The sequence below is a fragment of the Pristis pectinata genome, chromosome 16, assembly GCF_009764475.1.
Source record: "Pristis pectinata isolate sPriPec2 chromosome 16, sPriPec2.1.pri, whole genome shotgun sequence".
Lineage (NCBI taxonomy): Eukaryota > Metazoa > Chordata > Chondrichthyes > Rhinopristiformes > Pristidae > Pristis > Pristis pectinata.
Window position 1 is genome coordinate 23989948 of NC_067420.1, and position 16584 is coordinate 24006531.

At 37.2% G+C, this 16584-nt stretch overlaps 1 protein-coding gene across 1 annotated transcript in view; it reads right to left on the minus strand.

Annotated features, from left to right (window-relative positions):
- Positions 1-352: 352 nt before the first annotated feature.
- The window catches only part of prpf6 (PRP6 pre-mRNA processing factor 6 homolog (S. cerevisiae)), a 56938-nt gene continuing 40706 nt past the window's right edge, over positions 353-16584 (minus strand). The window contains exons 14-21 of the mRNA XM_052031173.1: positions 14595-14733; positions 13759-13878; positions 11856-12032; positions 11525-11658; positions 11197-11288; positions 4639-4753; positions 3334-3460; positions 353-977 (exon numbers count right to left, since the gene is read on the minus strand). Of these exons, the coding sequence (XP_051887133.1) occupies positions 825-977; positions 3334-3460; positions 4639-4753; positions 11197-11288; positions 11525-11658; positions 11856-12032; positions 13759-13878; positions 14595-14733 (1057 nt within the window). The 3' untranslated portion in view covers positions 353-824. The remainder of the gene's footprint in view (positions 978-3333; positions 3461-4638; positions 4754-11196; positions 11289-11524; positions 11659-11855; positions 12033-13758; positions 13879-14594; positions 14734-16584) is intronic.

The following is a 16584-nucleotide window of genomic DNA, read 5'->3' on the forward strand; positions in this document are numbered from 1 at the left end:
CACAATGACTTGTCCTGGTTTGATTTCAATATATACCATGAATTCAGGTGGAACATCACTTGGTGCAGATACTCTGGATATAGAGTAGGTTCACTTAATGTATACTCACTCAATACACGGCTTCTGAAGTCATTTGCTGACAACAGTTATCTAGCCCCATATCGATATTCCAATCACAAGTTATGTAGGTCACAAACAGTGATTGAGACAGTTATAAGTTAGCTGAAAATGCCTTCATCAGTACTGCATGATTACTTTTTAAAAGGACAACTAGCTGTATTGCAAGTTACATGGTTAAATAATCCTGCAGTGTGGAGAGCTTCTGTAAAAGCAGACAGTTTAAGCATTAAATGCAATCATTTTCACTTTAAACTTTATTAAAAAGAAAACATGCTTACATGTCCTTTGACAGATAAAAGGGAATTTAAAACAACTTGCTTAGACAACAAAACATTGAAATACTTCACACATTCTCTTGTCATTTTTGTTTTCTATATTCATAAGATCAATACGAATTGTATTTAACTTCATATTTTATAACCTTTAACAGTTAACAGCTACTACACTAACCTGCATCAAGCTATTAGATTTTTCAAAAAAAAATTACCCACTGGTCAATTAACACAGGGATAACATTCATTTTTTTTCTTTTAAAAAGTATTGTACACAATTACACAAACTTTTACCCAGCAGAAAATGTCACAGGAATTGGGATAAATATCATGTAATTAAATTACATTGGGTAGGAAGACAGAGCACAGATCCAGACTTCTGCACTGAAGTACTATTCCAATAATAAAAAAAACACAAATATCTTGAAACATTTAAAATGTATTTTTTATTTGAGCAGCTACAAGCATAAGAATTTCTCCAATCTTTCTTTGCCAGTTCCTGATGTCTTTGGATACTTCACACCACAGCTCTCCATGTCTCGGTTCTGCATTTTCACACCGTCTTTTTACTTCCTCGTGCTGTTCCTGTGGAGGAAATGGACTAGAGTTCACCTGAGACTTATCTTTTACTGAAAAATCATCCAAACTGATGCAAAAAGCACATTAGAGGAAACATCCACAAATTGTGACATATTAGCCCCCTTGAATTTGAGCATTACATTTTAACCTACAAGTAGTTGTGGTGTTTCTGCTCTAAAGGGGGAGCTTTGCATTTCAGTTTAATAAAATCAACAAAATTGAAATAAAAAGTTATGTACTCTATCTTAAATTCACCAAATATACTTTGGAATTATTAAATCAGCACTTAAGTTGTCAGGTGCCCTGGATTCTTTAAGTTTGGAAGGATACCCTTTTATATAAAGAGTTATACACTTAGCCTATATTATGTCAAGTGTTCAGTATTGCAAAAATAATCACTAGTTTGTTATTTACACAAAGTGGCAATGACCCATCAATCCCAGATGAGCTCTATGCCTTTTCTGCACACTTTGACAGGGAAAATTATGACACACCCACACAAGCCCCCGCATCTCCGGATGACCCTGTAATTTCAGTCTCTGAGGCCAACATCTGGGGTCTTCAAGAGGGAGAAACCACGAAAGGCATCTGATCCAGACAGCATACCTGGCCAAGTACTGATCTGTGCAGTCCAACTGGCTGGAAAAGCGGTTAGCATAATGCTATTACAGCACCAGTGACCCAGGTTCAAATCCGGCCACTGTCTGTAAGGAGCTTGTACATTCTTCCCATGTCTGTGTGGGTTTCCTCCGGGTGTTCCGGTTTCCTCACACATTCCAAAGACATACGGGTTAGGAAGTTGTGGGCATGTTATGTTGGCACCGGAAGCGTGGCGACACTTGCAGGCTGCCCCCAGAGCACTGCAAAAGATGTATTTCACTGTGTGTTTCTATGTACATGTGACTAATAAAGATATCTAAAATATTTACAGACATATTCAACCTCTTGACTCTGTGGTCTGAGGTTCCCACCTGCTTCAAAAAGGCATCTATTGTACTGGTGCCCGAGAACATGGTAAGCTGCCTCAGTGACTATTTTACAGATTTTACTTATAGTGTCATAGAGTCAGAGCTATACAGCACAGAAAACAGGCCCTTCGGCCCAACTCATCCATGCAGATCAAGTTGCCTGAGCTCGTCCCTTTGCCTGTGTTTGGCTCATATCCTTCTAAACCTTTCATTCAATTTACAAACATCTTTTCAATGTTGTAATTATACCTGCCTCTACCACTTCACCTGGCAGCTTGTTCCATTTACGTATCACCCTCGGTGTGAAAATTTGCCCCTCAGGTCCCTTTTAAATCTTTCCCCTCTCATTTTAAACTTATGCCCTCTAGTTTTGGACTCCACTACCCTGGGGGGGGGGGGGGCGCGGGGATACTGTGGCTATTCATCTCATCTCTGCCCTTAATGATTTTATAAACCTCAAGTCGTACAATATACCAGTGAAAACAATATACCGTCTTCAGATGTTTTATGCAACTACACTGCCATACTACTTTTGTTCACTTTTCTGTGCTTCTCCAATGGTAGCGAGCCAACTTTATTATTGTACAACACAGATCTCCATTTTTCCTTACCAACCCACCGCTAATGATAAAAAGTAATTAGCTGACTGGGCACTGGGCCTACTTCAGAATTTTTAAATGCCTAAATCCTACTTTACAAAATGCTACAAGACGTGCATACTTACTTTACCCCCCCCACACTGGTAATACGCTGCAACACATAATACAACGCACATATTAAAAATATGTGCAAAATGTTTTATTCAATATTTTCAACTGAGTAAGCTGCTTATGCATTCATATCTCTTTCAAGACTCCATATTTGGGCCATGCTAATTTTCATGTCCTATTCCTTTTATACATCAGAGCCAGAAGGCTCTTTTAAAATGGACTACACATCTAATTAGGTTATTAGATCCTCATTAGCTTTCTCCTCTCACTCATGCAACAGAAAAGACCCGTTTGTAACAAGAGCATAGGCCCATGCAACCTACCAAAATCCAGTTAATGAAATCCTTCAAAAATCCAGGTTACAATGCAAAAAAGGATTTGAATTTTTCAGTTTTAATGAGTTTTTAAAAAAGAGAGAAAACTGCCCTTAAGGCTTACTTGGAAAATCTTATTCTTCCCACCAGCAAATCTGTGTGCTGGCAATATGAACCAAGCAGAAATTACATTTACATTCAATTTACTTCAAGAATGCCACATCTTTCAAAATGCAGATATATAAAATTACCTGATTTTCCTGAACAAAAACTGAAAAACAAACACCTCTGACTGAACTAAACACAAAAACTTTATTCAAGCTTTAACTATAGAACTCTTCAATAGCTGCATTGATAAACTTTTAGTTACCTCAGTGCCATGCTGCAACTCAAACTTGTAAAAGAGAGCCCAAGCATCTCCCAGATCAGGGTCAATCTTCACAGTCCTATGGAACCATTCTCTAGCCTTGGTTATTTTACGTTCACTCCAAAACAATCTGAAATACAAAAAAAAGGAAAAAAAATGAAGTCAGCTTTTTATAATCTCTTGTTCTCCGATCTTCTGAAAGACTGAGCAGAGAAATTAATTGCTTGGATAGTGAAGGGAAGGTACATAGTGCAAATGACAACATCAAGGACACTGGAGCAGGTAATCAGATTAAGGAATTCCACAGAAAAACTGGTAAGTTTAAATAGCAATTATTTTTCAGGTTAAAGATTTTATGGAACTTTAAAGTCAAATCAACTTTCCACTGTGCAATTGTTTAAAATTCAATCAGAACATTCATAACCTTGTTGTCATTCACAACAGGACATGTTTTGTACAACATATTGATCTTCAACAAATTCTACTTCTGTAGAAGCACCAACATTGCCTTTATCTAAACTCATCTTCTGCTGAAATTCTCAAACACGTTGTGTTACCTCTAAACTCGACTATTTCAACACACTCCTGGTCTGGTGTCTTCTGTAAAATTGTGCACACATCTTACCTTGCACGTTTTGTTTTAATTCCTGCACAGATGTGGTGTGGCTGACAAGGCAAGCATTTATTGCCACGTCCACGTGCCCTTGAACTGAATGGCAGATTAAGCCACTTGAATGGACAATTAAGAGTCAATCACATCACTGGGACTTTGGAGCCACAAATATGCTGAACTAGACAAACACACCATACTTCCTTCCCTCAAGGGCACCACAATAATCTGTTAGTTTCATCATTACTGATAATGGCTTTTTATTTCAAGTTAATTACTTGATTTCAAATGAGTTAAAATCCCACTGTGGCACTTGGGTAATTTAAATTATGTCTGGACCATTTGTTCAGGCTTCTAGGTTACTCATCCCCTAATTTTTTTTTAAATACATGCCCTACTATTATTCCTGTGGTACATTTACACTACTGTTTAATGATTGTTCCAACTTTACATAGTGCAAATGTAGAACTAACGTCCAACCAGATTCCAAACTGAAATGGATTGAGTTCCTATTTCAGGAACAATACTTTGTCAGGTCATTTCAGATCCATATTTGCACTGTATTTACACAAGTACATCACTATAGACAAATGGCTCATTTTGCCACAATGCCAATTCTGACAATGTGATGAGATCACACAACATTGCTAACACAATCATTAACCCCACCATGCAAAAGGACAAACATGTCAACGTACTTTGCCACTGCCAGGAGGACATGAGGATCATGCTCACATTTTTTCAGAGCATCAACACTTTTGGTCTTCCTCTGTGGTCTTGCTTCCAGAAAAACTGCTTCAGCCCAAAGTATACCTACAATTGAAACATTTGGACACTTAATGGAACAAAATGGTTTATTATTAATTGAAGCAACATTGATAGTTCCATATCTTATGATATTGCTCACTAGAATTTTTGGAACATAGCTTTTACCATGATTTCTAATCACTCGTGCCTAAATCCAGGTGATTTATAATGTGTGAACTATCAGCTTTTTACACACACTTAAAGACTGACCCACTAACTACTTCACCAAACTAACAATAGATCACAAGTTAGGTACAGTTCCAAATCCAACTTTTTGTCTCTATCTACACAATTGTGATTGGATTTCCTTTTCCCCCCTCCCTTTCCTTCCCCTGTAGTTTGCAGTTCCTTCTAAAAATATTGGCGCTAGAAAATATCTTCATTGACATTTTAATTTAGGAATGAGCTGATTGCCTTGGATATAAAGTTCACAAAGACTTCTCTCCTTAGCTCAATGCAAAAAAAATTCCAAATTTAATTTAAAATAGTGTAAACATGTAATTAAAAATTATGAATGTCTTTTCATCCCTTATTTTGTATGATGTTTTGTAAAAAATGCTACATTTTGGCATCTACATTATGCCAAATTTAATGTTCTGCTTTTTCATTTAAGATGATGTAAGCTACAATTCTGGTGGGGTCTCAGATCCAGAGTCAGCAACAGTTATAACATTCCAGTCAACCTGGATGTTAAAGTTTCCCCTCACAGGACTGCAGCAGCTCTTATTCAGCATTTGTCAACAAGACCTTGAAATTCTCAGAACTCAAAGCTTTTGAATTTCAAATCTTTAATTAATCAGGTTAAATAAGAGATATTTGCTTGAGGGAATCATGCTGCAATTTTCAACATCAAACCATGAACCTTGCACTTGTGTAACTCAAATGTTTAGATTGAACTTTTACAGGAATTCTTAGGCTGGAAATCCCAGTGGAAATTCAACACTATTGTATGCTAATACAAGTGGAAAAAATAGCATTCATTAACAATATGCTGAAATTTGGGCAAGTTACCTAATTTGTTTAGTTATCATTGGTTCCAAATTTGTTATAAAATAAAAAAGAGTTGTTTGATTAAGTATTTGAGATATTTGATAGTAGTCAATTGAACACTTTCACCTCTGCAGCATTCTGATATGCCACTGTCCAAAAGCTAAGCCAATCAGCATAATTACTAAGGTTTGTGAGACGTGAGGAAATTACAGTACTTCGTCCTACTGCTGCATGTTTTTTTGCTGAATGACATTTAAGTTTGACAGTTGAAGTTGCATTTGGAAACAATAATTCTTCTACTTAGAGGGCCTATGTTGGATACTGCAAATACTGGAATCTCACCCAGGCAAAATTGTTGTATACGTGATTAAGATCTTTTTGCCTTAAAATGATGCAGGGAATTATGAAATTATAAAACTAACATTCTTGTGGTTTAACAGCATAGATTTGGAGGTAGAAGAATAGCTTAGATTTCAATAAATGTCAGAGCTCACAGCAAATACTGCTTTTATTTCTGATGATGTTGTAAGCTACTGCATTCCAGACAGATACTGAGATTCAAGAGACTGTGGATGCTGGAATCTGGAGCAACAAACAAGCAGCTGGAGGAGCTCAGAGGGTCAGGCAGCATCCATGGAGGGAAATGGACTGTCGACATTTCGGGTTGAGGCCCTTCACCTGGATTCTGAGATCCACAAGCTGCACAGGGTTTTTATTTTGAGCAACCACCTTGAAGGACGGAGTAAACAGAAACTGATCAAAAGCTCTAAATTGTAATCTGAATACATGAAAGTACTGCTTTCTTTGCAACAGCTCATGGATTGGTTAGATGAGTGGTTAACAACAGAATAGTTTTATTGCATAGAACCCATAAGATTAAATGGCAGAAAATGGGCACAAATCTACTTTAATGGAAAAGAAATGTAATAATGTGACAGACTAATTAGTTTATTACAGTTTTATATTCTTCACAGTTTACATTATTGGTCAATTATACTCCATTAGGTATAACCATTACTGCTTGAACAAAGTAAACCGCAATAAGCTGTGATGTCGTCAGATAACTGCTCGAGCAAAGAATCAATAGGACCACTGTTTAAAAATAAAATGACATGATTGGTATAATGCCAATACCCACGAAGCCCAACTTTTAAAAGCCAGCAGAAACTGGCTTAGGTTGTACAATGAGGACTTGAGCAGCAGGTTAATGCCACGTCTTGGGCACAAATGGTGGGGTTCAGACTTGTAGTGTAGCAGTTAGCGTAATGCTATTACAGTGCCAGCGACCCAGGTTCAATTCCGACCACTGTCTGTAAGGAGTTTGTACATTCCTACTCCCCCACCCCCCGCGTGGGTTTCCTCCGGTTTCTTCCCACATTCCAAAGACATAAGGGTTAGGAAGTTGTGGGCATGCTACGCTGGCACCAGAAGCATGGCGACACTTGCGGGCTGCCCCAGAACACTCTACACAAAAGATGCATTTCACTGTGTGTTTTGATGTACGTGACTAATAAAGATATCTTAACAAATCTTCAGTCTACTAAGATAAGGAATTTGTATGAGAAGTACACCTTTTCTCTCTCTCTAGTTCCAGTGCAAACGTTCATAAGCTTAATGGACACCTGGCACCTTGAGTACAAATTCTATCCATCAGTGATGACAAATCATTACAGCACTGTTCCTACTGCACTTAATAACTACCTTTAACCTACACTTAAATAGAAAAACAACTTCTGTACCATGTAACCAAAACAAATTATTGTCTCTGAGAGCACAGGAGACCACTCTGTTGAAGTTCTTTGGTAGAACAATCTGGCTGATCTCACTGCTCTGCTCCTTCATGTAGCCTTCTAATTACTGTTCCATCCACAAATTTTATTGAATATCAGAAATAAAATTAGATAACAACATTTCTGAAAACCTCTCAATTTTCCACAGAACCACAGACTCCTCAATTTTAATGAGATCTGGATGCTACTAGTACATGGCATGAATTAGTCATAAATTAAAAGAAATATAAATTTATGCTGAACCAGTACATCTAGACATTGCTACTGTGTTTTCTGCTATTACCTTCATCCCTCCATATTCAACTTCTTATAATCGTACTTCTTCTTAAAGACAAGATAACCAAACTGAAAGAATGCGATTGCGCTATCATTAGTATGGCAGCTGTGAACTCAAGTGACAGGCTAATTGAAGAATCCAAAGAGTAAATTAAATCTTAAAATTAATTCACATTATACTGCAATTAAACTTTAACACAATCATCGATCTTAAACAAACCTGAAGGAATGTTCAGGTAACAGTCAAACAAAAAATGTGTCAACTGATATTTGCTGCTTCCCAAGCATCAAGTTAAATACATTTTTGCCACACATTAGAAACTCCAAATGGGTCACTTACTGTGGGAGGTTTTGAATGCGAGCTCTTGATTGATCACTGTAAATATGTTGCTTCGCTCATATTAAATTACACGCAGCAAAAGCAAACCAACTTTCCAATGGAAATTAAAGAAAACCCATTCTAAAATGCAACCAAGTGTAACCAGTTATTCCACATAATGACAAGGTAAAGTGGACAAAATTACCAAGCCAGCAGGGAAGCTTATATTATCTCGTGGGAAGGCCAAAATATAAACTGAATCAGTTCATTAGGAACAAATTTCAGTATTTAAAAATATTGACTAAAATGTGAACCTTCATGCTATTGTGAATAAATATTTTTCAAAAAAAAAGTTTCCATTTACCTGGATGTGAAAATCTAATTTGCTTTTGTTGTGTGATTTAGTATTTTTTCTGCACATTACATCCAACTCAAGTTGCCACTTTATACCAAGTTAAAAAATTAGGCTTTCTGGCATTTGAATTGCTTAAGTGCTGAACACGAATCAAACATTTGTGCTATTGCTCATCAGACCAAATTGGAGGAGAGGTGAAAAGCTGCAAATAAATTGGCACATTTTCTAAATCCAAGCTTACACATTTCTTCACAAAACAAAAAGGTTAGCTCAACTCTTAAGGTACCTAGGGCAAAAATAAATACAAAACAGGCCAAAAGAGGAATAATCACATTATGGAAACCATTATCTTTAAACACGCATTTTCCTTGGTCATTGTCACATTTTGTTCAAACTGCAGTTAGTTTCCAGAATTCATTCTGTCAGACTAATCAGAAATCCATAAATCTAATGAAAACATTTAAAATATTCTGTGCATAAAGAGGTCATGTGTAACACTTTCCATTTATATGACATCTTCAATATAACAGAACAACCCAAATACAATGGTGGCAAGAATGAGAAGAGGCAATATAAACTAAAAGTGACAATTCCAAAACTGGTACAATAACAGAGAGATCTGGGGATATAAATGTATAGTTCACTGAAAATAACAGGGCAGGTTGAGAAAGTGGTTAGAAAAGCAAGGAAGTCATGATGAAACTCAAGGCCCATAGTTCTGCTACAATTGGGAATATTGTGTTCTGTTCTTGGCACCACACTTTAGGAAAGTGAAGGCTTTTGAGAGGGTGCAGAAACAAAGAACTCAAAGATTCCAGAGGTGACATGCTTCAGCTATGCGGATTGAATGGAGAATAGAGGGAATTGTGAGTGGATCCGATACAAAAATCATAAAGGATATCAACACACAAAATAGAGTACAAAATTGTTCCAATTAGTAGAAGCATCAATAACAAGGGGACAGAGAACGAAGGTGAAGTGATTGGCAAAAGAACTAAAGCTAAAGAAGAAACATGCTCCTGTTTACATCAACGGTGCCAAGGTCAAGAGGTTGAGAACTTCAAGTTCCTAGGAGTGAACACTACCAATAGTCGGTCCTGGTCCAACCATGTAGATGCCACAGCCAAGAAAGCGCACCAGCGTCTCTACTTCCTTAGGAGGCTAAAGAAATTAGGCAACGTCCCCATTGACCTCACTGATTTTTATAGATGCACCATAGAAAGCATACTACCCAGATGCATCATGGCTTAGTAATGGCAGCTGCAAGAAACTGTAGAGAGTTGTGGATGCAGTTCAGCACATCACAGAAACCAGTTTCCTCTCCATGGACTCTGCCTCCACTTCTCCCTGCCTTGGTAAAGCAGCCAACATAATCAAAGACTCCATCCGCCCTAGATATTCTCTCTTCTCCCCCTTCCCATCGGGCAGAAGAGACAAAAGCCTGTAAGCACAAACCACCAGGCTCAAGGACAGCTTCTATCCCACTGTTATAAGACTACTGGACAATAAGATGGACATTTTGAGAAAGACTTCTTAATGGTGAACTAAGCCAAGGTCACTGCCCAAATGGTCACTGTGGACACCAACCTCCAATAAAAATAAAACATGGCACCTTGTAACTGGAATCGGGGGAATTGGCTTATTATTGTCATATGTACCAATATACAGCAAAAAACTTAAGTTTTAGAAGCCATCCATACAGATCATTTCAAAACATAAATACATGAGGTAAAAGAGTAGAATGATTATAATAGACGTAATGAATAGATCTGCTGGGAGCAGCTTGCAAAGAATCGCCATGCTCTGGCACCAACTTAATTCCCTTATTTATAATATATAAAATAATTTAAAATCTATCATCAGCTTTAGACTTTTATATCATCTTATATGCAAGCTCAAATTTTTAATTTGTGGTCTGTATAAGGTTTTACAAAAAAAATTAAATTGCATTACAGTTACTAAACAAGGATTCCCTTAAGCTAATGTCAGAAAAAGGGAAGTTCACACCACAGAGATTACTAGATTTTTGTGGGTAGCTGTTTTTTGTAAATTTCTGTGGTAACTCTAAAATCCAGACCAAAACACTCATTTTAAAAGATGATGACTATTGGACTTCTTTTCCAAAAAAAGGGATTAACCCATAACACAAAGAATATTTGTTTTGCCTGGAGAGAAGTGAGTGTAATTGCAAAAGCAGCTCTGCTGTCAGGTGCTATAGCACAGGTTCAATTACTGCAACCTCCCACTTCAATTACCAGTTTCACATTTCAACTGTTCCGGAGGGAAATGGCAAAGGAAAATAGGATCTGCAACTGATCGAATTTGCAAAAAAACAGGATTTTCCCAATCATAGCAAGCCTTGTTGTTTTGTTGTCCAACACTCTAGCTACAGGACAATGCATCACAAGAACAAAATATAATTACAGCTGTGCAAAGGAAGTCAGCAAACTCCAACATGCAACTATTGGTAGAAATATATGGATATTTCTCTCAAATTTAAGTAAACAGAAATCTTTATGTAGAGAACATTAGGCTCCACAATGTCAATAATTTACATAAGCTGACATGTTTTGCTCAATTTTATACATAAATTAGTGCATTTGTTAAAACAAAATGGAAGCAAATTAACATACCAAAATGGTGACCAGCTTTCTGGTGTTTATTAGGTAAAGGCACCACGTAGTCTATTTAAATACTGATGTACTTTTAAATAACTTACCAGAGTTAGAACATTCTTGAAGAGCTTTTGCCATTAATGTATTTGAAATATTCTTCAGACCAGCCCTGTATTCTAGTCTTACAGATTCCAACCTGGCACAATAGAAATATTTTACAGGCAGTTATTCTGTATACAAAATACAGAAAAACAAAGGCTTCAATAAATGAAATGGTTTAAGTAACACAAAATGCAGTCTGGTTTCAACTGAATATTTTTTTAAACAGAAGCAACTTAAATCTTGATGGACCATTTTAGAAAATTGTGTTAAATCACGCAGACATCTGTCACTGTCATGTTGATGATTACAGTCTCACATTGTTTTTCATACCATAACTCCGGATTCTGTGGGTTTTTAAGGCGTGCTTTCTCTAATATGGCTCTTGCTCTTGTAAGATTGCCAGCTTTTTCTTCAAGTCTTGACAGAAGCAACCAAAGAGGACTGGAATGGGGACATTTCTTTAGCTGTATATAAAATACAAAATTATTTTATGGACTTTTGGATATCACTTTAATATTCGCCAAAAAGGAATTCAGATTAGAGAATAGACAACTTGTGTATTTCTGAAGAAAAGATCAAAACTATTGCCTGTTACATAGATTTCTGTTAAATATTTACTTTTTTAATTAATGTACATTTAAAAGTGACAAAATATACACACCCCTTGATTATAAGATTCACGGGCCTTCTCTATATTTTCAACCTGGTCTTCAATTTGACCTTTCATCATCCATAACTTTGGAAAGTCTTCATAGTGTTTTAGTGCTTCATCACACAACTCACGTGCACGAGGAATGTCTCCTAACACCCATTCCAATTTCACAGATTTCATGAATACCTACAACATATAGAAGAATCATCAGTAATTATTGCTTTATTTCAGCTGGAAAATCAAAACCTTAATTAGCATGCACTCAGCCAACTGGAAACCAAAAGGTGGATTACTGGCCTGTAATTCCCATGTTCCAAAGATTTTTTGTGATTAATTCTGTGCCGATGCTTTGTTGGGTGAGATGAGAAATGGCAAATAAGTCATCATCAGGTTTTAGCCTAAATGCGAGTGACATTCGTGATATCATTTATATTTTTCATGATATTATATGCCAAAATCAACTATTCTTCCTTGCTATAGCATGTAAACAAATACCACGTTGTTGGAAAAAGGCAATAGGTCTGAGACTTCCGCACATGCATTGGTGTGTGTGTGTGTGTGTGTGTGTGTGTGTGTGGGGGGGGGGGGGGGGCAGAGACAGGAATGGCTCTCAGATTGGGGTCAGGTTATCACTGATGCATAATATTGGCAAACATCAATAAGTTTCAGTTCTGCTGCTGTTTGGAACATAGCTAGGAAATAGCTCTCAATTCCCAGCCAGCAAATTTAGTACTTGGACACTGGCACTATGATCTTGAAATTTCTGGCACGTATTCTGTGAACCACCATTAACTCAATGATGAACAACTTGCAAAATCTAGGCCATTAAACAGGAAACAAACATGAAATGACAAAACTTGAAAGAGAAATCTATGGTTTTTGGTATCTGCTGTAAGAATTACTTACTTGCTTTTGATAAGCAAATAAATTATTAGATTATGTAGCCAAATCAAAGATGATCTTGAATTTAAGATCCAACTTTTGCAAAGCTGTGTGCAGTGGCTCCAATTTTTTGTCTTTACATTTTTCAGGAAGATGCAGAGTTATTTCAGGGTGGTTAAAATCTATGAGGTTGATTCTTGAACTTGGGGATCGAGAGGGAGTTTAAATTATAAACGTTCATAATATTTTAAATTTTAAAAATGGCTAACATTTTTAACCCATTTCTGGTTACCCTTCAAAGGGCAGCATCATCTAGCTACTTTAGTCCTTGCAATCATTTATACAAAAGATCCCAGTGATCCCTTTTGATTAAAAGATTTTGACCCAGCAACAGCGATGGAACAGAGAAAAATGCCCATGTCGGGGAAGTGTGCACCTTACAGGAGAATTTGAGGTGGTGAGGTTTCCAGGTATATACTGGCCTAGACCTTCAAGATGGTTGAGGCTGTGGGTTTGGGCACTTGATGAATTGCTGCTAATATATACTATTCTGCAGGTAGTATATGGCCACAGTGCAGTGGAGGAGGGAGTAAGTGTTTCTTGTAAGGGTTGGGTTGCCAATCAAGCAAATAGAGTTTCAAATATTGTTGCAGTTGTATCCATTCAAAAAGTGGGGAGTATTCAATCACCTCCTAACAAGCGAGTCCTGAACAATTAGTTTCTGGTCAATGTTGATATCAAAGAAGTAGATGTGAAGGAATTAGTACTTGGATCCAAATTTTCCATTTCTACCAGACACAGGTTTTAAGTGGGAAATTGAAACAAAGGTTGCTTTTTAAGCATGTAAAAACTGAAAACAGGTCATCAATAGCGATGATAAATGGCTGTAGTGACTATTATAAATCAAATGTTAAAAAGGGAGCTTGGAAGTATTTTCTTTAATTGAGTCTACAAGTATGTTGCAGTTACTATAAGTGCTTCCACCCCAGAGGAAATTAAGTTTATTTGAAAATGTTTGATATTTACTTACTCTTGCTGTTGGAGCACTACTTCTAGCTTTAGCCAGAAGTCTTCGTGCTCTTTCATATTCATTGTTCTCAGACTCCAGCTTAACAGCTGCCAACCAAATTTCTTCACTGTTAGGGTTAGCCTATTACACAAAAAAAACAGCAAAATGCATCAGAAATAGGTTTATGAAAAATTTTGCAGTGTTTTTTTTAAATCACTTCAAAAAAGTTTATTTAGTGCCTCAACTTTTTTTTCAGAAATGTCTCAAAAGTACTTCATAATTATTTCAAAGGAAGACCATGAAACAGCTGGCAAAATGCAACACAACTCACATTTATATTATTGCTCCAATTCTACATGCTTTAGTAGAACAAATTTTAAGCTTATCCTGAGATACATAACATGAATCAAAATTTCTCATGTTATGAAATTTTTCTCCAATCAAAATTTAAATTCAGGTTAGCCATTGATGATGGAAGGGGCGAGGGGGAAGGTAGGTAGCTAGTCAAAGAATCCTGCAGTCTAATCCACCTTACTATGTGGATGTTGAAAAGTGGATAGTTAAGGCAGCAGTGCAAGAAAGAAGAGTGGAAGAGGAGGGATAGAGAGAGACAGTTAAAAAGAATTAATCCAGTTGAAAACAGTAAAACTGTATGACACTAAATCTTCAAGTAAAGATCTAAATGACTATTATCCTGAAACATTAACTCTATTTTCCTCTCCAGAGAAATGGTCAAACCTCAAAATCATCGGTAGTATTTTGCTTTTGTTGTTGAGTAATTTTGAATATATCTTTAAGACATTTAAAACATAGTCTCATATTTTCAGCGATGACATTAATCTTCAAATCAGACAAACCTGAAAGGCAAGTGCAAGAATACTTCTGGCTGCAGGCACATCACCAGCTAACCACTTGGACTTGGCACCCATTAACCAAAGAACTTCTGCTTTTGGACAGTGAGCTACAGCCCTCTGCAAAAGACCTTCCAAGGATTCCCTGAAAAAAAAATATTATTTAACTATGATTCCTCTCATGGATAATCCAAGAAAACTCATTCAGAATCAATACCATTCCAATAAATAACCTTTATTCACGTACGCAGCTCCCTAGACTTTCACTATATTGAAATTTATTTGCAGCCATCCATTAATTAGGTAGACAGTTAATTTGATACATGTTAATGCAATCTTTTGTAACTTGCTCCATCCACAAATGCTTTGAATGTATCCACACTGCATGTTCCCATTCTGTCCCAAGTCTTTAAAATATTTTGTAGTTAAAAAAATATACAAGTCATTACTTATAAAAAATTCTTGCTGGGCCATTTATCATATTAAGTTATTACAAATGTGGTTGTATACTGACAATTTCCTAGGAAGCAAAATATAGCAAACATAAGCTAATCTGTACACTCAATCATTTATTGACTTTGATTGCTTTCATGTAGTCTGAAAATTTCCCAAGAGCTGGACATTTATTAAATAAATGTTCGAAAGTAATGGGTCAAATTAAGTTCAAAAGTAATGGGTCAAAAAAGCTCAGACATATTAGGTATAGCCACCATGGCTTTGTGCAGGGATGGTCATGTCTAACAAACTTGATTGAGGTGGTGACAAAGACGACTGATGATAGTAGGGCAGTGGATGTTGCATACATGGACTTCTTAAAAACTTTCAACAAGGTATCTCATGGTTGACCAATCCAGAAGATCAAGGCACATGGGATCTATGGAAACTTGGTAGATAGGACTCAAAATTGACCTTGCCATAGAAGACAGAGGGTAGTGGTGGAGGGGTGTTATTCTGACAGGATGTCTGTAACTGGTGGTGTTCCACAACTGTTGGGACTTCTGTCGTTTGTGATGTGAGTTGGATGAAAATCCAGATGGGTTGATTAGTAAGTTTGCGGACGACACAAAAATTGGCAGAGTGAGGAAAACTGTCAAAGTGTTCAGCAGGAAATTGATCAGTTAGAAATGTGGGTGCAGAAATGGCAGATGGAGTTTAATCCAGACAAGTGTGAGGTGTTGCACTTTGGGTGGTCAAATGGAAGAGGAAAGTATACAGTAAATAGCAGGATCTTTAGGTGCACTGACAAACAGAGGGATCTTGACATGAAAGGCCAGAGCTCCCTGAAAGTGGCAACACAAGTAGATAGAGTTGTAAAGGTGGTGTACAACATACTTGCCTTCATCAGTCAGGACACCGAGAATAAAAGAGGGGAAGTCATGTTGCAAGTGTGTGAAACTTTGGTTAGACCACATTTGGAGTATTGTGTGCAGTTCTGGTCACCGCATTACAGGAGGATATGGAGGATTGGGAGAGGGTGCCTGGATTACAGAATATTAGTTATGAGGTTGGACAAACTTGGATTGTTTTCTCTGGAGTGTTGGAGACCTGACAGAAGTACATAAAATTATGAGAGGCATAGATAGGGTAGATAGAGTATTTTTCCCAGGGTGGAAGTATCAAATACTAGATGGCATAGCTTTAAAATGAGAGGGGGAAAGTTTAAAGGAGATTCATGAGGTAAGTTTTTGTTGTTTTACACAGATTGCGTTAGGTGCCTGGAGCACGCTGCCAGGGGAAGTGGTGGAAGCAGATACGATAGCAATGCTTAAGAGACATTTAGACAGGCACATGAACAGGCAGGGAATGGAGGGATAAAGACCACATCCAGGCAGATAGGGTTAGTTTGGGTTTGGATTGGCATCATGGTCAGCATAGGCATCGTGGGCCAAAGGGCCTGTTCCTGTGCTGGATTGTTCCATGTTCCACAAAACACCAGGTATCAGTGTGGAAATGGCAGAGCATATCCAGGTGTTGGATCACCCAAACCACCTTCCGT